The sequence below is a fragment of the Phyllobates terribilis genome, unplaced genomic scaffold, assembly GCF_046119375.1.
Source record: "Phyllobates terribilis strain yellow unplaced genomic scaffold, ASM4611937v1 Scaffold_7__3_contigs__length_470593459, whole genome shotgun sequence".
NCBI lineage: Eukaryota > Metazoa > Chordata > Amphibia > Anura > Dendrobatidae > Phyllobates > Phyllobates terribilis.
This window is the reverse complement of record NW_027362767.1, coordinates 80,728,096-80,752,430: the sequence shown is the minus strand read 5'-3', so window position 1 is coordinate 80,752,430 and position 24,335 is coordinate 80,728,096. Positions and strand designations below refer to the sequence as shown.

The 24,335-nt window shown below is 39.3% G+C and overlaps 1 protein-coding gene across 5 annotated transcripts in view; it reads right to left on the bottom strand.

The window, feature by feature from the left end:
• The window catches only part of DPF3 (double PHD fingers 3), a 177,840-nt gene that overhangs the window by 77,694 nt on the left and 75,811 nt on the right, over nucleotides 1-24,335 (bottom strand). For all 5 annotated transcript variants that reach the window (XR_012247350.1, XR_012247351.1, XM_073638878.1 and 2 more), the window contains exons 2-3: nucleotides 21,359-21,519; nucleotides 19,715-19,822 (exon numbers count right to left, since the gene is read on the bottom strand). Coding sequence is in view for 3 of the 5 variants with exons in the window: in XM_073638878.1 (XP_073494979.1) it covers nucleotides 19,715-19,822; nucleotides 21,359-21,519 (269 nt within the window). In the remaining 2 variants the exon portion in view is untranslated. The remainder of the gene's footprint in view (nucleotides 1-19,714; nucleotides 19,823-21,358; nucleotides 21,520-24,335) is intronic.

Below are 24,335 nucleotides of genomic sequence, written 5' to 3'. Positions count from 1 at the left end.
AATGTGCCTTACAATTTTTGTGTGTAAGTAAAGGCATTTTTCTGCCCACTCTTCCATAAAGGCCACCTCTATGGAGAGAACGGCTTATTGTGGTCGTATTGCCAGATACTCCATTCTCAGCTTGGGAACTCTGCAGCTCTTTCGGGGTCCTTTAGTCTCTGCTGCCTCTCTGATTAATGCTTTCCTTGCCCGGGATGAGAGTTTTGGTGGACGGCCCTCTTTTGGAAGGTTTGTTGTGGTACCATGTTCTTTCCATTTGATGATGATGTATTTGATGGTGCTCCGGGGATCATCAGAGATTGGGATATATATATATATCTTTTTTTTATAACCCAACCCTGACTTATTCTTCTCAACAACTTTGTCCATAACTTGTTTGGAGGTCTCCTTGGTCTTCATGGTGCTTGGTTAGTGGTGCCTCTTGCTTAATGGTATTGCAGCCTCTGTGGCCTTTCAGAAAAGGTGTTTATATAGTGACAGACCATGTGACACAGATTGCACACAGGTGGACTTCACAAGAATTTTTTAGGGACTTCATCGCAAAAGTCCATACATATGCACATACCAATTTTTAGTTATTTGATCCCATACATTTAATTTATGCCTATATTTTTTCTCAATTCACCAACTTAGACTATTTAGTGCTGATGCATCACACACAAATCGAATTTTAGAAATATTTAAACACAGGTTTTAATGTAATAAAACTAGGTAAAAAGTAAAGGGGTTTGAATACTTCCGCAAGCCACAGTATATATATATATATATACACATACACACACACACACACACACACACACACACACACACTTGAGAAAGGCTCACACCTTGACCCAAAATGTTGTGTGCCTTTGGCATTGAGTGTGACCCCTTTAAAACAAAGACGACTTGACTATAACTGAATATTGAGTGGTCATAAGAGGGCATTGTGCATTTTAATAAGAATGTTTTCACAGTCACTACAACTAAATAGACTCATGAATGGTTATTACTGGAGAGGCGCAGACTCTTGTCGAGTATCCTATACCTAGTTCGTAAGGGACTGGGAACAGAAAATAAAATTGGAACCGATTGTAAGTGGAATTTACAGTGCATGAAAGGGAAGGGATGAAAGGAAGTCCAACAAGTAAAAGATTCTATAAGAGGTCATCTCAGAATAAGGTGACTGTCATATCTTCCCGTCCCCTCCATCCTCCTAGATCAGATAAAGATGAAACGCCAGACAATACAAGGAGATACCCAGCTGAGAAGCAGTGACATCTAAAGCTGTGTTCAAAGGCAAAAGGTTCCATTTTCCCCCAGCTAACCCATTTTTCCTGAGTTACCTTACAGAACAAATCTTCTTATGAATGGTAAAGCTTTTCATCCTGCGGGTTTGATCAATCAGCGGAGGAAACCCTTCAGAAATTGAACGCTTTTCCTTTAGTGTTTGATGCTGCAAATACTTAATTTTCTTTCCAACTTCACTTTTGTGAAGAAAGTTGTTCTTCTGTGATTCTATTTGAAAGTGATTCGTTTAAAAGTTTATCGCCGCTAAGAGGAAGGATTTTTATTTTACACTTTCATTTTAAAACACTTTTTCAAATAATGGTTATTAAAGAAAGCTCAAAAAGGACAGAAGAGCCGTAAACGTTCCTAATGTTCCACAGGTGCTCCAAGCGGTGTTCTGGGGTAAAACGCGGAAGAACTGTTATAATGTCTCATTTTAAAAAGATGATGGTATAAATTATTAGCCAGAGTACAGAAGTATAGAGCTGCTGCAAGCACTGTATTGCGTGCTTTACCGAAATCCCCAGGATCAAGTTATACCTTGACATGACGTACGCAAAAGACACATTTCTGACCTATGTGCAGTCCTGTGATTACTGCGGTGTATGTCATAAAGTAGCATGTAAAAGTTTGGGCTGTGTTCTGGCCAATGGCACGGGGAACATTTCATGGGTAGAGGGAAGAATGGATTCAATGAAATTTCAACAAATTCTTGATGCAAACATAACACCAGCTGTAAAAAAAGCTGAAGCTGAAAAGAGGATGGCTTCTACAAATGGATAAAGATCCTAAACTCACGTCAAAATCCACAATAGACAACCTCAAAAGGCGCAGGCTGAAGGTTTTACAATGGCCCTCACAGTCCCCTGATCTGATCATCATTGAAAATCTGTGGCTAGACCTCAAAATAGCAGTGCATTCAAGATGACCCAGGAATCTCACAGAACTGGAAGAATTTTCCAAGGAAGAATGGATGAAAATCCCTCAAAAAACTCTTGTCTGGCTACAAAAAGCGTTTACAAGCGGTGATACTTTCAAAAGGGGGCGCTACTAGGTACTAACCATGCAGGGTGCACAAACTTTTGCATCGGACCAGTTTCCTTTTGGTAATTTTTAAAATGTAAAACACACACATATATATACAGTACAGACCTAAAGTTTGGACACACCTCATTTAAAGATTTTTCTGTATTTTCACGAGTATGAAAATTGTACATTCACACTGAAGGCATCAAAACTATGAATTAACACATGTGGAGTTATATACTTAACAAAAAAAGTGTGAAACAACTGAAAATATGTCTTAAATTCTAGGTTCTTCAAAGTAGCCACCTTTTGCTTTGATGACTGCTTTGCACACTCTTGGCATTCTCTTGATGAGCTTCAAGAGGTAGTCACCGGAAATGGATCTCACTTCACAGGTGTGCCCTGTCAGGTTTAATAAGTGGGATTTCTTGCCTTATAAATGGGGTTGGGACCATCAGTTGTGTTGTGCAGAATTCTGGTGGATACACAGCTGATAGTCCTACTGAATAGACTGCTAGAATTTATATTATAGCAAGAAAAAAGCAGCTAAGTAAAGAAAAACGAGTGGCCATCATTACTTTAAGAAATGAAAGTCAGTCAGTGCGAAAAATTGGGCAAACTTTGAAAGTGTCCCCAAGTGCAGTTGCAAAAACCATCAAGCGCTACAAAGAAACTGGCTCACATGAGGACCGCCCCAGGAAAGGAAGACCAAGAGTCACCTCTGCTTCTGAGGATAAGTTTATCCGAGTCACCAGCCTCAGAAATCAAAGGTTAACAGCAGCTCAGATTAGAGACCAGGTCAATGCCACACAGAGTTCTAGCAGCAGACACATCTCTTCAACAACTGTTAAGAGGAGATTTTGTGCAGCAGGCCTTCATGGTAAAATAGCTGCTAGAAAACCACTGCTAAGGACAGGCAACAAGCAGAAGAGACATGTTTGGGCTAAAGAACCCAAGGAATGGACATTAGACCAGTGGAAATCTGTGCTTTGCTCTGATGAGTCCAAATTTGAGATCTTTGGTTCCAACCACCGTGTCTTTGTGCGACACAGAAAAGGTGAACAGATGGACTCTACATGCCTGGTTCCCACCGTGAAGCATGGAGGATGAGGTGTGATGGTGTGGGGGTGCTTTGCTGGTGACACTGTTGGGGATTTATTCAAAATTGAAGGCATACTGAACCAGCATGGCTATCACAGCATCTTGCAGCAGCATGCTATTCCATCCGATTTGCGTTTAGTTGGACCATCATTTATTTTTCAACAGGACCATGACCCCAAACACACCTCCAGGCTGTGTAAGGGCTATTTGACCAAGAAGGAGAGTGATGGGGTGCTACGCCAGATGACCTAGCCTCCACAGTCACCAGACCTGAACCCAATCGAGATGGTTTGGGGTGAGCTGGACCGCAGAGTGAAGGCAAAAGGGCCAACAAGTGCTAAGCATCTCTGGGAACTCCTTCAAGATTGTTGGAAGACCATTTCCGGTGACTACCTCTTGAAGCTCATCAAGAGAATGCCAAGAGTGTGCAAAGCAGTCATCAAAGCAAAAGGTGGCTACTTTGAAGAACCTAGAATTTAAGACATATTTTCAGTTGTTTCACACTTTTTTGTTAAGTATATAATTCCACGTGTGTTAATTCATAGTTTTGATGCCTTCAGTGTGAATGTACAATTTTCATACTCATGAAAATTCAGAAAAATCTTTAAATGAGAAGGTGTGTCCAAACTTTTGGTCTGTACTGTATATATATATAATTTTTTTTCTAAAATACTAAAGGAAATGGGTCATCTTTCACTTTAGGCCTTTTAGAGATCATTTAATTTTCAACATGCTTAACTATTCACAATAACAGTAATTTTGACCAAGGGTGCCTAAACTTTTACATGCCACGGTATGTATGTATCGCCAGCTTTAGATAAAAGGTAAAAAAATAAAATTACATCACTGGAAAGTTGGACAAATCTGAAAATTTTAGTGAGACTTACCAACAATCGAATGTATACTGTTACTCTATGATATATTGATGGCTGACGAGGGAGGGAAAAAAAAACAGGCATGCTGGATTTCAACATGGCCAATCCTTTGACCATTTTTTCCATGGTACCATGGTGGTCTGGAGGTGCTCCAGAGCTTGCACATTTATAGTGAGGTGAAACAGCTATTCATTAGACAGCTTTTAATGTGTTCCAACCAGTTAAAGGTCACCTAAAACTGGATGAATATAGGACTTTTCATTCTCAATCCATACTGATATATGCTAACAAATGTTAGGCTTCAGAATACGTCGTCAAAGTTTTTATATTAGAGAGACTTTTCTTCAGTAGTGTCATGATATTTAATAAATGTGTGTACGTACTGAATAAGTGTAAAGTTATTTTTCCTCTGCTCACTCTTGTAAAACATATTTACTGCCTAGAAATATGCACTGTACAACCTCTCAGTTAGTAATGTGCTCTGAAGCTGCAAATACTGGATAATAATGAAATCATTATTCATCCCTTTTCATTATGTAAAGCTTCTTTAACACATCGATTTCCAATATGGAACAGCCTTTGCTTCAGCTACATCTCAAATAAAGATCTTTTGTTGAAGCAAAGTGTTTAAATTGGCTTACTTCTGTTCAATATCACGGAATACAAATGTGGCTAGCTTACCATGAGATCTCCTCATCACAAGGGCCTTTCTGTGAACTCAAAGTCTCAAGGAAAAGCAGCAATATGTTAAGGGAGTGTGAAAGGGTTCTCCCTTCCATCACCAACCTGCGATGCAATCTTAGGGTGTCGATGAAGGCCAGTCTATGGTTGAACTTTAGAGGTGATTGGGGATTTTACAATATGTGTTTAGGTCAAGCAATCGGAGTTTCAATTCCCCTAGAGAGCTAATAAAAATGTAAAAAATATATATATATATATATATATATATTTTAGGAAAAATATAAAAGTTCAAACAGCCCCCTTTTACTACTTATTTGTCATCACTTTGGTTGTAACTGTCCAGTTTAGTAACATTTAATAAAATGTATCCCATATAGTGATGCCGAAATTAAACAAACTGTGATTCTGCAGTTCATTTTCCTTCCAAAAAATATAATAAAAAGATCAGAACTTTGTACGGACCCCAAAAAGGCATCAATAAAAACTACTGCTTGCCCCACAACAACAAGCCATTATATTACTCAATTGCCTGAAATATAAAAATGATGGTAAATTGAAGGGCGTCATTGAAAACTAAAACTTGTTCCGAAAAATAAAAAATAAAAATTGACTTTTCCATGAGTAGCAAACTTTTTGGTAACATTTGGAAGGGTTTAAGTCGGGATGTTAAAGTCTTTATAGATAATCTTGGAACCTTTAGGGTATGTGCACACGATGCAGAAATGAAGCAGAAAATTTCAGCATCATTTCTGCATCTCCCTGGCAGAAAAAACGCATGCAGATTGTGCATGCGTTTTTCCTGCGGAATACATGCGTTTCCGCATGTGGATTTACAAGCGCTTTCCAGGCGATTTTAGCATCACCTGGAAAGTGCTTGACAACTAGGTCACACTATATAAATCCATGCAAACAGCATGGATTTATATAGTGTGACCCGAGAGAGTGTATATACTTACCTCCGATGGTCCCCGGTGTCCTGCTCAATCCGTTCTCCCTCGCCGGCAACTTTGAATTGAAAGACCTGCCGACGTCAGCGTCACGTGACCCGTCACATGACTCTGACATCAGCGCAGGTCCTTCAACTCACTGCAAAGTGCCGGGAACCAAGCAGGAGCGCTGCGTGGGCCGACAGAAGGTAAGTATACATTTATTTTTTATTTTATTCTTGTTTTACAGCTTTTTTAATGGTACCTGGGTGTGGATGAGACTCTCCTCTCCTCCACACCCGGGTACCATCCGCACATTAGAACGCGCCAATAGCGCAAGTACAAATGCAGTCTTGCGGAATTGGCGCGTTCTAATGCAAGTCAATGGCAGCGAAAACGCAGCGTTTACGCAAAATTAATTGACATGCTGCGGATTTTTGAGCGCAGCGTTTACGCTGCGGAAAAATCCGCATCATGGGCACAGCACATGCGGATTTCAATTGGGGAACATTGCTGCCCTTCTACCATGCGTTTTGAATGCGTTTCCGCGGCGTTTACGCAACTGCAAAAACGCCGCGGAAACGCATTAAATACGCATCGTGTGAACTCAGCCTTAGACTTCTTGTGCTTGGTAATAATGGCATTTCTAGTATGCTCAAACAGCTCTCTTGTCTTTGACATTGTGAATAAGGAACAGGGAATAAAACTGAAAACTTTATAAACATCAAAGCCTTGTTTTATAGGATAATTAAAGTCATGTGCGCTCTGACAAGATGGAGTCAGGTGAGTCTAATTAATCACTGATCTGATTTTGTGCTTTGTTTCAATCTGAACAAAGGGTGCCATTAATTGTGTTCTGGCATTGGTTTTGGTTTGTTTTTTTTTCCTGTCAGGCTTTTAATTTTATTTTTGTTTTGCCTTGTGATTTCTGCACTAAACAGCTGAGTTTATACATATCCAGGCAGTTTCACTTAACACTTTTCTTCATGTGATATTGTACAAGGTCTATTTAATATTCATGGGTGCCAATAATGTTGACCACAACATTAAAGGGCTTGCTCACTCCATAGAAAATTTTCGGCATGCCCTGCAGCTTGACAAATCCTAACAGTGTGTAATGTATACATAGTTAGGGCGCAGTTAGTCGGCCATATACAGTGGCGACCAAAAGTTTTGCTTTTTTTTTTTATTTTTTTTTTTAAAAGTGTTATTACTTCTGTCTGGTTGTTGCTATGCCATTTCCCTGGTGATTTTAGTAAGCCGGAAGCAAATGGTTGTCAGGACAAAAATTGTGTTTGACATTGTTTTATCTCCTTTATGTGTTACTTTTCAACATTTGCTGGGCCAAATCTTTTGCATATTTTGTCATGGTAGTCGAATTTTGCCTACAATTTTCTTTTTTTAATGTGTGTGTTTTTAGGTTAAAACATGGCAAAGACAAAGCCAAATTTATCACCAGATGTCAGGAAGCTTATTATTCTGAGAGTGAATTCAGGCAAAAGCCAAAAAGAGGAGCTCTGGAATTCACCTGTTCTCAGAGTTAAGTGTCACGTATATTAAAGAAAGAAAAAGAAGGTTATGGAACAGCTGACCAACTCTGGAAAAAGTTTTCCGTGGTCGTCCACTTTTATCACATTATTAGTAAAAAGTCAGTATCTGATGTCGATAAAAGTGCTGTACAGATTTCGCACGAAATGAACAAAGAATAGGAGGTTAAAGTGAGTCGCCAAACTGTGGTGCGACGGCCAAGAGCAGTAGGGTTGAATGCACAAGTTCCAGAGAAGAAGCCTTTCATCTCTGCAAAGAACCGGAAGGTCTGACTTGAGTTTGCCAAAGAACACAGCCAATTGAAAGAGACAGATTGGCCTGAGGTGTTGTGCTCGGATGAATCCAAGTTCTATCTGTTTGGTAGTGATGGCAAGCACTATATATACCGTCCAATCGGAAAATGTAATGATGTAGGGTACTAAACACCTACAGTGAAACATGGTGGAGGCAATGTCATGGTTTTGGCTGCTTTTCTGCATCTGCCATTGGCCCTCTGCATAGAATTAATGGAAAATATGAATGCTACCATGTACAAGGATATATGGAGAATGTAGTGCTGCCACATGGTAAAACCAAAGTAGGCAGGGGCTGGAAATTCCAGCAAGACAATGATCCTAAACAAACATCCAATTTAGTCAAAAACTGGTTAGCAAAAGAAAAATGTTTGCCTGTTGCAATGGCCAATCACCTGATTTAAACCCTATAGAGCAGCTTTGGGATGAGTTAGGGTGACGAGTTGGGGCCCGTACCCATAGCAGTAAAGATGAATTGTTTACAAATTTGCAAATGGAACGGAGCAAGATCCCTCAAGATGTCTTGAATACCCTAGTGGCTTCAATGCCCCGTCGGTGTGGTGCAGTAATTAAAGCAAGAGGTTATGCTACAAAATACTGAGTTATGGCATTGTAAGCAATGAATTACTCTCTATGTTGTGATCAATAAATAGTATATGCAAAACTTTTGGCAGTCAGTTTTCTTTACTTAAATGACCATACCTATATTCAAAAGCATTTTGGTTAAAATTAAGGTCTTGCATGATGACAACTTCATGCACGTTCATTCATCACCACAACCAGACAGGAAGAATCACACTTTTTAAAAAAATGCAAAACTTTTAATCGCCACTGTAAATCGGACCGCAATGCATGGACTGCCCGACGGCTCTCCCGACCTAAGCGTGACAGTTTCATGTGCACTGCGGTACGATCTCAGTCCGATATTTATGGCCGCTTGACTGCGCCCTATGTGTACGTTGCAAACTGTTAGGATTTGTCAAGCAGCAGGGCTTGCTGAAAATTTTGGGATTCAGCTCCACTGATTGCAACTCTACAAATTGCATACTGGCTGTCACGTGATGGTCATGTGATGGGCAGGGTCTCTGCAGCTTCTCTCAACAACCAAAAAGAGAAGCTGCTGACACTCTAGTTAGCACTTAACTGCAGCATGAGCTGTTAGGATTCAGCTCTGCTGGCCAGTACCAGTGGTCATTACGTGATTATGCAATTAGCATAGTTGTTGTTACGTGCCAACTAGATTCTCAGACACTACTCTGTAGTTCTCTATTGAGAGAAGTGGCTGAGACACTAGTTGGCACAAGACCAGAACTATGCAAATTGCATACTGGTGGTCACATAACCACTGGAACCAGCAAGTGGAGCCAAATCCTAACAGCGTGCACATTACACACTGCTAGAATAGGGCAAGTTGCATGGCTTGCTGAAAATGTTCTCAGGGGTGGACAAAGCCTTTACGATTTGCATACTAGTAATTCATAGCCTGATCATACCCAATTTATGATCAAATTTTCTTATGTAGCAGAACTAAATCAACCTCCTTCCACGTGACTCAAACTCATTTTCAACAAATATTGGTGCACGGCATAGCAGTCTCTTGAAATAAGCTATGTACCTGTGTCTCCTGGACATTATCAGGAAACATTTTCAGTTACAAAGATCTTCTGAGACAGAAGAGCTGAATTATTTTGGTTGCTATGGGACCACTCCTTCACTTTTTACTTACACTAGTTTTTTTATAAATGTCCTCCGGAGTAAGGTTATTACATCACTTTTTATTTTTATTGCACAATGATTAAAGGGGTTGTCTCTTCACAGACATCTCCTTTAATCTTAGAGCCACTTTTAAAAATTACACTCTGCCAAGTGATGATTCACCCATCTATTCCACTTACTTTTCCTTCAGTAGCATTTACAAGCAAAAATGTAGTACGACACGGCGGCAAAATTGGATCAATGGCTGCTATAGCAAAAAGTCCACCCTTGGTAGGTCTTAAAAGAACACAGAGAAAGCTTTAATGATAGAACCTCGGTATTTAATTAGGGGTGAGCTCAGATATTACAATTGTATGTATAGATTCTGTACTACAATGCAAAATAAATTCACACAGCAGGAAACAATCTGCGTGGTGTTTAGGATATGCCCTATGTGTCACCAATTTCACTCTTTGCAGCAAGAAAAAAAAAACTCTCAACATACCCTCAAGGTTTTTATCTCTGCAGTTGTTACATTTGTATGTATCAGATAGCAACATCTCCTATATCTTCACAAAGCCTACCTGTTCTGTACTTGAGTTTCTGTGGCCGTCTTGAGTTATGGCAGCGCTCTGTTGCGATCTCTAGATCTTTTTTTTTTTTTTTTTAATAACAGCAATAACATAAACGGGACACAAATTATCTGTCATTTTGTGTGATATTTGTACCAGTGCAAGCTGTGATGATTTGGATGACTCTACAAAGCTTCGACTGTTCTTTTTTTTTTCCCTAAATTTTCTTTGTCTAGAGTCTAGACAATGGAAATGTTCGGTGAGATAGGATCCTTTTGTGATAAATGACAGAAATGTCAATTAGTATGGATGGAGAACATGTTATCTGTATGCATGCAGCACCACAGAAGGTACTGGAGAAAGGAGGAGAGCGCACAGACACTTTTTTTTTTTTTTTTTTTTCGGGAATTACACTTTCTGCTCCCGAGGCCACTAAGCCGAAAATTGCTATGGAAACAGACCCTGGCACACAACTGCCCCCAAGGAATCGCTGGCTCTAGCTATCACAGCTGCCAGTGTCAACACAAAAGGTTGGATGGCGTTTGCATCTTCATAGATATCCACACTGTCACTGAGCTATGTAAACAGCCATATAATATTTATATTTCCATATATAAACACTAAAAAAGGAATAAATGCCCAGACACAGTGCAGATCTGCTGAGCGTAAACTTCCTGGAAAGCAACTACCTGCACAATATGTCATTTTATTTTGGACCACCTACGTTACCTTTAACTATGAGGCGATTTGTACAGTTGCACCTTCAAGAATAAATATTTATTTTCTGAAAAAACTGATGGCAAACAACATTCTCATGTGTGACACAATCCTTAGTGCAATGGTTACTCTGCAAACAATGCACAGATCCCAAATGCTAACACAATAACGGACTCTCGAAGTTGGAAAGTAAAGATCCCAAAGGTTTATCAAAAAAGGAATGAGACCGAAATAAAGGCGATCCCATTTCTCAAATGCAACCAGATTTTCTACTAGAAAGAGTCCTATCCCACTTGTTTTGTGTATAGATGTACGTACACAGATATGGTTCCCAATCCAACCCGTTCAATGTCACCCAATGTCTCCCCAGTGTAAGGAAACCGATTTTAAAAGTCCCATTTCTAAACGTGGATTGTGGAGAAAGTGGGCAGCCGTGCAACCAGCAAATTAAAATGGATTTAGCATTGGCACTTTTTCATTTAAGCTGATCGCACAGATGGAACCAAACACTACTCATTAAGCCCATTAAGTACAGCCAGCAACACTGACGAGGACATAAATCACGCAGATAGCAGGCTGTTCTGATCATCTGCGCACAATCTACTTTTTTTTTTTACCAGTTTAATGCACCTTTTAATATTATGACCGGCCTTGGGATATGACATAAAAGAATAAAAAATTAGCACACAGAGACCATGTAAAAATGTATAAAATCACTAAATATTAATGTATTCTGAATATACAATGCATGGCTCATTTCTGCTGCTTACTGGGCTAGAACGGTTGTAGACACCATCATCTACATGGATAACGAGTGGTAATGCATTCTCAGGCTTCTCTAGGCAAATAGTATACTGTTAGACCAATAAATTAGTGATGGTGATGCTATGTACATTATCACTAGAACATGCATTACACTATAGAAAAGGCGCTAACTAACTATAAAGGGTTTTGTATTATGGTCTCATTATGGTTTGTGATACGCAATAACATTATAGTTTAGTTTTCCTAAGCAAACCTCTAAAGCACAAAGATAAAAATTACAGTAAAATGACATATGGGAGCACTAGAAACAAGGAGAATGAATTCTTTAGAAGTTTGCTAACAAGTATATATTTTGGTGCCATACTCCTTCCTAAAAGCCCTTAGTCTGAAACAATTTACCTACTCAGCAAAGTCTAAGGGGCATTTTGTGGAGAATTTTTTTTTTCTGATTAAAGCTGTGGTCTCAAATTTTAGGCTGCCTATTAGTCTCTCCACTATCAGGCCTCTCTGCAGCTCTTTTTGTGCTCCATCACAGGCTGCGGGACTAGCCCACACAGCCCCACAGCATTGATTAAATGTTGATGGAAACAAAAGTTTAATAACTTGACCTGGTTTACTATGATGGACTCTACAGCCCCCCAAACAGTATGATGTCCACACAACCCTCCCTCAGTCCAGTCTTGTCTAGATAGATTTAGTGCCACTTATTACAAAAAAATTAGTCTAGAACATTACCCCCCATCCTTTCTAACCTGTTTAACACTATTAAAAAATTCATCAGTTTCACTCTAGATCGCTGCTATAAAAAAGTTTTGACAACACCTCACATATTCTGCGAACAATCATATGATAGATAGTTTGCAAGATTAATCAACTAAAATCTTGACCTCAAAAAATAACTTATCAAAATTGGAACCTTAAAATGGGATTTTCACCAGCTTTTATAATAAAAACTGCAAACAAAATGTATAAGGAGATCTCAGACCTGATAAGGCTGATGTATTTACTTTGAAAATCCATGTCAGAATAGCTGTATAATGCTTTTTTCAAAATTTTTCCCCGATATTAAAATAAATATCGTAGGCAGTGTTTATTGCACAATCTGGTGACAGATTCTTATTAAAGGGATATTACTAGAATTGAAAGTTATTCCGTACACATAGGGCAGGGGATAACTTACTGATCGCTGAAAGGCTGATCATTGGGCCGCCCAGCAATCCCGAGAATTGGTCTTGAATGGAGTGGTGGAGCAGATGTTTGACCTTCGCTCCATTCGTTGTCTTTAGCACTGAGGTTGAGGCAGAGGTTGGACATGCGCACCCATTCAGCTGGGCTTTGCAGAGCTCAATTATTGGTATCACCAAGAGTCCCAGCGATTAGCAAACTATCCTATACCCCTTTAATATTTAAAAATACAGTTAAACAACTGCAGTTGAATTTTGACTTGGAGTGGAGGAAAAAAAAACATTTTGGAGGATGGCATTGACCCACTTTATGTTCTCCCTTTATGGATGATGCTAGGAAGCTAGTTTTATGGTGGAGAAGTGGCGTTTTATGGTGGAGAAGTTTTATGGTGCCTTTGTTAAACTTCATATTTTACAACATTATGCCTTCCTTATTGTATTCCTCTTGCCACTATGAAGCAAAGTCAAAGGGAATGAACTATGTTTTGTATAATGCATGTTGGGGTCATAAAATTGCACACAGAATCATCAGGAGGGCTTGGAAATTTTCAGGCAGCGAGATTGGCTCAGCTTTTTGCAAGTCAATGCAAAAACTTGGGTTTCTCAGTGGTTTTGCATACAAGTGACTGCATGACTCAATTTTCCACTGAACCATCTTCCCTGGCTTGTTCCTAAAAAAGGCAAGCCATGTTATGTCCCTCCTTATCCAACTCATTAACCTATTCCATAAGGGTAAGCTTTAAGGTGAACCTTGGAAAACTAGCGTTAAAGTGCGGTTAACAGGAGAAAATGAACTTATTCCCTTCCGGGAGTCCGAAACTTTCAGTCATAGGGCTGTGAATGGAGCAATTACAGCCATCGCTCACTGTACTATAAGCACACCCTGAAATTTTGATTGACAGCTCGTTCTGCAGAACATCAATAAATATGTGAAAGCTGGTGATTTTATTGATAGACTAATGCTCAATATTCATAAATTCCAGAGTTCCAACATTTTTTCTTATCAACAAATTTCACACTTCACTAAAACTTTCATTTTTACTTTTTCATTTATTCCAGCATGGAAAGTTATCCAACTTTAAAAATCACTAGATTAAAAGGTGTTTGTCCCATGAACAAAGTACATTTTAACCCCTTTACCCCCCAGGGTGGTTTGCATGTTAATGACTGGGCCAATTTTTACAATTCTGACCACTGTCACTTTATGAGGTAATAACTCTGGAACTCTTCAACGGATCCCACTGATTCTGAGATTGTTTCTTCGTGACATATTGTACTTCACGATAGTGGTAAAATGTCTTCAATATCAATTCTGTTTATTTGTGAGAAAAACGGAAATTTGGCGAAAATTTTGCACTTTTCAAACTTTGAATTTCCGTGCTCTTAAATCAGAGAGATATGTCACACAAAATAGTTAATAAATAACATTTCCCTCATGTCTACTTTACATCAGCACAATTTTGGAACCAAAATAATTTTTTGCTAGGAACTTAAGGGTTAAAAGTTGACCAGCGATTTCTAATTTTTCCAACAAAATTTACAAAACCAGTTTTTTAGAGACCACATCACATTTGAAGGGACTTCGAGGGGCCTTTATGACAGAAAATACCCAAAACTGACACCATTCTAAAAACTGCACCCCTTAAGATGCTCAAAACCACATTCAAGAAGTTTATTAACCCTTCAGGTGCTTCACAGGAATTTTTGGAATGTGGAACAAAAAAATGAACATTTAAATTTTTTCACAAAAATGTTACTTTTGACCCCAATTTTTTTTTTCAAGGGTATCAGGAAAAAATGGACCACAAAATTTGTTGTGCAATTCCTCCTGAGCACGCTGATACCCCATATGTGGGGGGAAATCACGGTTTGGGCGGATAGCAGGATTCGGAAGGGAAGGAGCGCCATTTGACTTTTTGAATGTAAATTTGCTTGAATAAATAGCGGACGCCATGTTGCATTTGGAGAGCCCCTGATGTGCCTAACCATTGGAAACCCCCCACAAGTGACACAATTTTGGAAACTAGACCCCTCAGGGAACTTATCTAGATGTGTGCTGAGCACCTTGAACCCCCAGGTGCTTCACAGAAGTTTAGAACATTGAGCCGTAAATATACAATTTTCACATTTTTCCCACAAAAATGTTTTTTTCAGCCCCCAATGTTGCATTTTCATAAGGGTAAAAGGAGAAATTGCACCATACCATTTGTTGTGCAATTTCTCGAGTAAGCCGATACCCCATATGTGGGAGAAAACCACTGTTTGGGCGCACGGCAGGGCTCGAAAGGGAAGGAGCACCATTTGACTTTTTGAGTGTAAAATTTGCTTGAATAATTAGCGGACGTCATGCCGCTTTTGGAGAGCCCCTGATGTGCCTAAACAGTGGAAACCCCCGACAAGTGACACCATTTTGGAAACTAGACCCCTCAGGGAACTTATCTAGATGTGTGGTGAGCACCCTGAACCCACAGGAGCTTCACAGAAGTTTCTAACACGGAACTGTGAAAATAAAAAAAATCAAACTTTCCATAAAAATGATGTTTTAAGCCCAATTGTTTATTTTCACAAGAGTAAGATGAGAAAATAGACCCCAAAAATGTTTGTGCAATTTCTTCTGAGTATGCAGATACCCCATATGTAGGGAAAATACACTGTTTGGGCACACGGCAGGGTTCAGAAGGGAAGGAGCACTGTGTGACTTTTTGAAAGCAAAATTAGCTGGAATTGAGCCCCCTGATGTGCCTAAACAGTGGAGCTCCCCCACAAGTGACCCCATTTTGGAAACTAGACCCCTCAAGGATTTTATCAAGGGGTATAGTGAACATTTTGAACCCAGAGGTACGACACAGAAATTGATAACATTAGGTCATCATATTGAATAAGTTGTCATTAGTCTTGAACGCAAGTGCTCGCTACTTGAGTTTGCATCGGGTACTCAGGTATGCACCATGCATCGCGGGTGCTCAAGTGACATGCTCTAGTCTCCGCCCCGCATGTTTCATGGTTGTTAGACACCCAAAACAAAACATGCGGGGGATCACTCGTGCATGGCAAGCAATGCCCGCAAGGTTTTTTTTGGCCGTGACGCATATGGGGCGGAGACACGAGCATGTCACTCCAGCACCCGCGATACTTGGTGCATACCTGAGCACCCAATGCAAACTCAAGTAGCGAGCACTTGTGCTCAACACTAGTTCCCATATCGTTATTTTTTTTCTTTACTTTCGAAAAAATCCCAATCCCAACACAACCCTAACACTAGAGTTTATTATTTGCACCGCTCCTCGTACGGTATAAGTGATTAGACGGCTTTATTCTTTGGGTCAGTGTGATTACAGCGATACCAGAATCATATCGGGTTTTTATTACTGACAGCTGTCACACACTAAAAGACGTTTGTTTTTTTCAAAGACTAGTTTTTGCATCGCCATATTTTAAGAATTATAATTTTTCCATATTTCGGTCGACAGAGTCATGTGATGGCTTGTTTTTTGTGGGACAAGTTGACGTCTTTATTGGTACCATTTTCAGGCACGTGATATTTTTTGATCGCTTTTTATTACGATTTTTGGGAGGCAGAATAAACAAAAACCAAGAATTCATGAATTGTTTTTTTTTTTTTTTATGCCGTTCCGCGTGTGGTAAAATTGATAAGGAAGCTTTATTCTTCAGGTCAGTACGTTTACAGAGGTGCCACATTTATATTGTTTTTCTATGTTCTGGCGCTTTTACACAATAAAAGCTATTTTATAGAAAAAAAGAATATTTTTGCATCACTTTATTCTGAGAGCTATAACTTTTTTATGTGTTTTATTTGTGCGGGCACAATCGCCAGGGAGTATTAACACGTACCTGGCTATTAAAGCCCAGGGCGCAGGTACGTATTAGTACGCCCTGGGCTGTAAAGGGGTTAATTGACAGATCTTTGAATAATAAGATCCACAATTAGATGTGTTAAATAAAATGTTCCTGTGCTGAGATAATCTTATAAATGTGCCCCTGCTGTGTACTGTGTAATGGCTGTGTCTGACTTTACAGGAACATGGTCTGATCATACCACAGCTCCTGGGCAGGGGATGATGCAAAACTTTACAGTGATGTCTTCATTCAAATGGATATACATTCGATCTGTAAGCTGTATAGTGATAACATTTTTCCCACATACTGATCTTTCCACATCTCCAGGCAAACAAAATTATTACTATAGGGACAAAAGTATTGGGATACACTTCTTAAATTTTCAATTCAGCTGTTTAATTCAGTCACACAGAAACAGGATAAAATCATAAGTCCTGAGCCATGCAGTCTGCCTATATGAGCATTTGTGAAAGAATGGGTCGTTCTGAAGAGATCACTGAATTTGAGCATGGTCCTATATTATGATGCCATTGTTGCAGTTCTTGAAACTTCTTCCCTCCTAAACATTCCACAAAACATAACATTGTGGGTTAGAGATAATTTAGTGACAAAAAATAAGTAATTGGTGGAGAAAAGTTGAACTTGATGGACTCAGGTTTTTTTCAACCTATGTAACTATATATGTAACTATGCCACTGTCCGGGTATTAACCCCTTCACCCCTGGGCCATTTTCCTTTTTTTTTTTCTCTTTCCCTTCTTCCAAGAGCTATAACTTTCTTTATTTTTCCCTACACATAGCCTTGTTTTTTGCAGGACGAGTTGTACTTTTGAATGACACCATTCATTCTACTATATAAAGTACTGGAAAATGGGAAAAAAAATTCTAAGTGCATTGAAATTGCAAATCAAATATTGTTGTTTTTTTATTTTTTTTATTTACTATGTTCAGTATATGGTAAAACTGGCCTGGTAATATGATTCTCCAGGTCAGTACAAGTATGCAGATACCAAACATGAATAGTTTCTTTTTCATTTAAGTGGTGAAAAAAAAAATCAGAAATTTGTAAGGAAAAACATGTTTGCTTTTGTCACCATTCTCCAAGACCCCAAGTGTTTTCATTTATCGGTATGGGGCTTATTTTTTTGCACCCAGAGCTGACATTGTTGCTGATACCATTTTGGGGTTGATTGCTCCTTATTGCATTTTATTGTAATGGTGCGGCGTCCAATAAAAATGTAATTCTGGTGTTTTGATTTTTTTTGATAAGTTGTTTACCGATTTGATTAATTTATTTTATCTTTTGATACATCGGAATTTTACAAATGCAGCAACACCAAACGAGTATTTTTTTTTTTTTTTAATGGGGGTAATTTGAACTTTCGTATTTTTTTCATATTTTTTAAATCTTTTTTTCCCCACTTTTTACTGTATTTAATAGTCCCCTTAGGGGACTTGAAGCTGCAATCGTCCAGTAAGTTGTGCTGTACATAGCAGTGCATCAGCACTATATAACTAAATTCACAATCTATGAACACTGGCTGGCTTTCGCAGGAGGATTATAATGACGGGAACAGAGGTCTTCAGCAGACCCCCATCTGCCATGACAACCCATGGGTGCCTTGGGAGCATGGAACGACGCGTGCCCCGGTTGTCGCGTATTATATGCCGCTGTCCACTCTCCACTCCAACTCAGCTGTTAAAAGGCACATGACGGCTGATTAAATCAGTGGAAAAATGCGGGTTTGGATTGTGAACCCGCATCAAAAGGCATGGACACAACATATAACGCAAGTTTAGGTCATATGTTGTGAAGGGGGTTAATGAAAAGTAAATGTTTAAGAACAACAGAGCTGGGTCACTGAGTGCTGAGATGCATATAAGTCAACAAAGCTCTTCCAACTTAACTGCAGAAGCCCAAGCCTCCTCTGGCATTAACATCAGCACAAACACTGTGCGCAGGAAGCTTCATGACAAAGGTTTCCATGACCAAGTCGTGTGGAAGAACTTGACTGGACACCACAGTACCCGGACCTCAACCCCATCCAGCACCTCTGGTATGAACAAGTATAGTGATGACAAGCTTGGCCCTCTTGTCCATCATCAGTGTCTGACCTCACAAATAATCTTCTGGATGAATGGGAAAAAAATCCCATATATATTATACAAAATGTTGTAGAAAGCCTTCCTAGAAAAGCTGATTTAGCTGCAAAGGGTGTGCAATTCCATACCAATGCCTATGGATTTAGAATAGGGATGTCATAAAAACTCCTGTTGGTGTCCTAATAGCCCAATAGCTTTGCCCATATAGTGTATGACTTGGGGTAAATGGCCTTAACAATGGCAAAAAGTTCTAAGATCACCAGTGGAGACTATATGGAAAGTCCAGCTGAGATGGTACCTAGTTTGCACTTGACTATATGTTCCTGAAAGCCTTTCAGAAGTCTGGTAATAGAGGGAGACTATGTACTACTTCTGGTTAAAATGCTCAAACATTCTCCTACATTTTAGGTCCTTGTAAGACTTTCAGCCACTTGAGTCAATCTTACACAAAACTCTGAATAAGCTTTTAGAAAACGGCCCCTTCTCTGATAAATTTAAAAACACTAAGACTATATCTGCTACATATTTCCTGCAGCCAGGAGCTGGAAAACATCTTCAACGCTCTTGATTTAGTTAAAAATAAATTACCAAGGATAATGGTGAATGGAAAGCTGATACATATCCTGACTAACTCCCACACTAAGATTGTGTAGTATGGAAACCATGGATGTCTCAGAAGTCTGTCCCATAATAACCAAGTTGTCCTTTTGCATGATATGGTGTGGAGTTTATTTCCATGCTCACTCTTTCCTATTTTCTATCTGGTCTTCCTCTCCTTCGTTTGTCTAAATGTCATTGTTATACAGGAACCTTTTGAGAAAGAGCTATTTTTTTAAAAAAACAGACATGGATTAGTGCTGCGTTTTACCGTAGCAACTGGGAAAAAGGTCATTAAATCTATTTAAATAATTGGAACAGAGACTCACATGGCTGGTGCATTAAAAATGATGCCTCATGTGAATGCTCCCTAAATGGTGTTCTTCACCAAATGAAGAAATAATTGCTATAATCAGTTTGTGATTCAGAACTGATTTATTAGATAGATGAAGACAGTTGTTAGGACGCTAGACTGGGTAGCAGTCTGAGCGATCTCATCACTCACCTGCTTTTATCTCCAGAAGTCTTAGTCGTGGGTCTTCAGTGTGATGCAAACGTCTCTTCTTCCTCCAACATCGAGCAGGATACGTGTACAACTGTCCTGGAGCCACCCCTGTGTACATGGACAAATGCATTAACTTTACTTGTTGCTCTATCGGCAATGGAATATTATTGTTTTATGCCCTAAATAGTGGCTGATGGTTGGCTGAGGTGCCGGTACAATGGGGGCCACAAACCAAGGTGTCATTTGGATTACAATCAAAGACTGTATGAAGGTTAATCTGTAGAAAATTTTTAAGTCAGGGTGCTTTGCAGCTGCTGTGTGCAGTCAGACGTCCGTGCAAATGGGACAGAGATCGGTCTTCTGAACCGAGCATGACAGATTCATAGAAATATATGAGACGATCACGCTCCGGTCGGGAGACCCACCAGCCAGTCCATTTATTGCCGTCCAATTTGCACAGACGTCTGCATTAGTTTACCCTGCAAAACGGGTAAACATATTATCTGGATAGGGTGCAAATAGGGACAGGATCGCAAGTTCAAAAATAAAAACTACAATATTTGGAATTTTTTTTTGTGATTTTGAGACTTCTCCACTTTTCTTTATGTACGCATATAATAGTATTGCTATTCTGGATTCTAGATCATCTGTTTATGAAGAAAGATTCCTTTTCGCAAGTACTTTACAAACATAAGCCTTAAATAATTTAAAAACCAAAACATCTTTCATGAGGGGTGCAATATGTTCTGCAGCAGCTGCGACACAACTGTGAAAAAATACCCCAAAAAAATACACTCTGCAGCTGCGGAAGATTTTTTTTTAAAGGGTTTGTAAATGATTGAATATTAATTTAACTAGCTTGATTATGCAAATTATATGATTTCCTTTGGAAAAGGGATGTAGTAGGCTCAATTAGCAGGGGGCGTCAGCTGTATATTGCAATGGAAACTCTGCTGCAATGTCCTAGATCAGAGCTACCACTGATCATGGGCATTTAACCATCTAGATGCCAATAGAGATAATGGCATCTACATAGTTGACAGTGGGAGGGGGCTTTGTTTGTACATCAACAGCACTCCTAACCATGCGATTGCAGGGTGCTGATGGTTGGTATTGCAGCTGAGGTCAAATGCTTCATGTAATCCCAGACGGACTGGATAATGTGAGATCAGGGCTCTGTGGGGGCTGGATCATCACATCCAGGACTCCTTATTCTTCTTTATGTTCAAGATAGCTCAACACTATATTATACATTAAATGGCTGGCCCAGAGGAAAAGACTTTCCGCAAAAGCACAGGAAGGAGTACAATAAGCAGTATTTATGGCGCAATACTCATCTCCGTTCAATCATCCATTTTTTACAGGGTCAGTTTACATGGACCAACCCGCGACACGATTCGACCGCTGATCAGCAAATTTTTACCCACAGGCGGTCATTTGAATGCCAGTTTATACAGGCAGACCAAAGTAAACGATACACATAGACCGCTGCACAAAAAATCATTTCATCCTAGGAATGAGAGTTTCGCTCATTCATCATGTGATCAGCAGTCTGTTTACACGGCAAGACAATCATGCATGAAATTATTAAATTCTGCAATCATAATTTTAGTTTTATGTATAAGGTAGTAAGATGTGGGATACCTGGTCCTCTGTGCCTTTTCTCCATCCAGATGTAACAGTTGTTCTGGGCTACACCAGTCTGTGAGTCAAGAAAGGGGAGGCGAACACTGCGTTCAGCACATAGCCTCGAGTTGTAGTTCCGGCAATGCTCAATTGCTTCTTTGTAGAACTGATCCCCCAGTCTGCAAAGAGAACCATAAAAATATTGGGTAAGTATTGTAAAAATCATTTACTGCGACGATGACACACAGGAATAATATTTATAGACAAGTATCATTGTCATCATCATGTCAGGGGTTGTCTGCTAAAGACAATGTATTTTTAATTTACACAAATATGTTGTCCCACAGTGGATATTTAATAAATGACTGATCATTGGGGGCTCCACCACTGGGACCCCCACCGATAACTAGCAGGGTGCGCAGCTGTCAGTCAGCAGTGCTCATGCTCGAGCGCTGCTCCTTTCAAATTCCTTCTCACTGGTCAAACAATCAGATATTTATCACCTTTCCTGTGGATAGGCATGCTCACATAGCTGAGGGTTTCTTACAATGTATCATGGTAGGCAATGGTACAACAGTGCCAATCTCCCTGTTTCTGGCTCACCCTTTTCAATATTTAGTAATTTTCCCTAAAAAATTTGACCACTGATGGTGGTCTCCAATGCATGTGAACATATTATTTAATAAATATGATTCTATGTTAACTTTAACATTTTTTTTTCAGTGTAATCTACTGGAATATTTCAGGAATGCCTGTAAATTATATTTGTGAAACACATTATGCAAAAACATTTGCTAGACAAAAAAGACATTCATGTTGAAGGAGGCTACCAGTACGATGACAGACCACCATGTTCGCTATTGATGGTGAGGATCAGTGGGCCCTACACGTAGTCAGTTAAATGATGCTCGTAAAGGACCATTTTCGCCTAGAATTGATCACTCAATCCACTTTCTGTCATTATAGTTGGCAGCACATTTCTGCTTACAAGAAGGGATGTGCTGCCAATGGTTTTAAGACCTCATAAAAAACGGAAGTAGTAGACTGACGAGCATTTACTCTTATGTCAATTGATCACTGGGCGTATTCGCATGGAGCAGTGATTAACGAACAAATATTTGTTCGGCCGATCAGGTGTCATAAAGAGGTTAACAATTCCTGTGGCGGTATGGCTGTCAATCACCTGCCTCAGAGGGTGATCTCAAGGGCATTGATGCTGCGCCCCTGAAGAACATATACATTGCAATTAAGGAAATACTTGCAGATGACAATGTACATGGATATAATTTTACAAGAAGGGGTTAAGATAATTGTTGCGCAGGATGCTGCTTTCACCCGCAGCTCTGAAGTTTCCCTAAACAGATACTGTACATATGTTGGTATGTGTGATGTACTGCCATGCATTACACTACTGTAGACACATAAGCTACAGATATTTATTCAGCGTACAATTTAAAGGAAGATCTCATTGTGGCAAAGTGGCAAATGCACACTAATTTATGGCTACATTCACATAAACATATTATATTTGGTCTGAGAGCTGTCCGTAGAGATAACTGACACCACATGGATAGCACTAGGACCAATGAGGTTATTCAATTCAACTGTTCAAATTACCTTTTTTTTTTATTTTTGTTTTTTTTTAACTTTTACACAGACGGAATGTCCATGTGAAAAAAAAATGCAGACCATGCACTAGACTATTTGGTTTATTGGATGATACTCGCGTATTCAAGCATTCAAGCAAAGGGATCTCATTGTTGAAAGTTATCAGTCCAGAGAACGGTACAAAAAAAATGTCCAAAGTATTAGATATATCATGGAACGCTATGAAGAAGTCATCAAAAAGTGGCTTAAATTTCGCAGAACAGTGACGTTACCTAGACTTGGCCTCCCCTCAAAGATTGATGAAAAAAAAAGAGAAGAAAATTAGTGTGGTAGGCTGCCAAGAGGCCTTCAGTAACATTAAAGGAGCTGCAGGAATTTCTGGCAAGTACTGGTTGTGTACTGCATGTGATAACAATCTCCCATAGTCTTCATGTGTCTGGCCTGTGGAGTAGAGTGGCAGGATGGATGACTTTTCTTACAGAAAAAAACATTCAAGCCCAGCTATGTGATGCCAAAATCTATATTAATGAAATAACTAATGAGTGTAAACAACCCTCTAGTGATGAAAATTCTTTAACAGACTGCCCAAAAGGACAAATAAACCCTATAGATAGTATGTTTGGTGCAAAGCCAACACTGTGCATCACCAAAAGAACACCATACCCACAGTGAAGCATGGTGGAGGCAGCATTAGGCATTGGGGTTGTTTTTATGGCAGCTGGAACTGGAGCATTAGTTAAGGTGAAGGAAATTATGAAGTTAGAAATATCAATCAATTTTGCACCAAAACCTTCAATCCTCTGCTAAAAAAAGCTAAAGCTGAAGGGGAATGTCACGTTTCAGCATGTCACCGACCCAAAGCTTACCTCTGAATCTTCGCCAGAAGATCAGAGCTTTAAAATGGCCCAGCCAGAGTCCAGGGCTGAATCCAATTTAAAAAAAAAAAACTATGGGTGACCTGAAGAGGACGCTGTACACAGGAGATACCCATGCAATCTGACAGATTTGGAGCACTACTGTAAGAAAGAGTGGGTAAGGATTGCCAATTCTAGATGTGTCATGCTAATAGTCTCCTACCCAAAAAATAAGACTGAATGCTGTCATAAAGTCAAAGGGTACTTCAACAATGTATTAGTTTAAAGGGTGTGCATATTTATGCAACAACATTTTAGTTCTTTATTTTTCTTTTTCCATCTGAAAATATTTCAATTTGCTTTTCAATTGAATTGTACAGATTATTGGTGACATTAAAGGTGGAAAAAAAATCCTGAAATTATTGTTTTTGGTATGATTTTTTTTACATGACAGAAACCTGGCATATTTACAGGAGTCTGTAGATTTTTTTTTTTTTACATAAACAAAGTTCCCAAAAGAAAAAAAGGTAAGT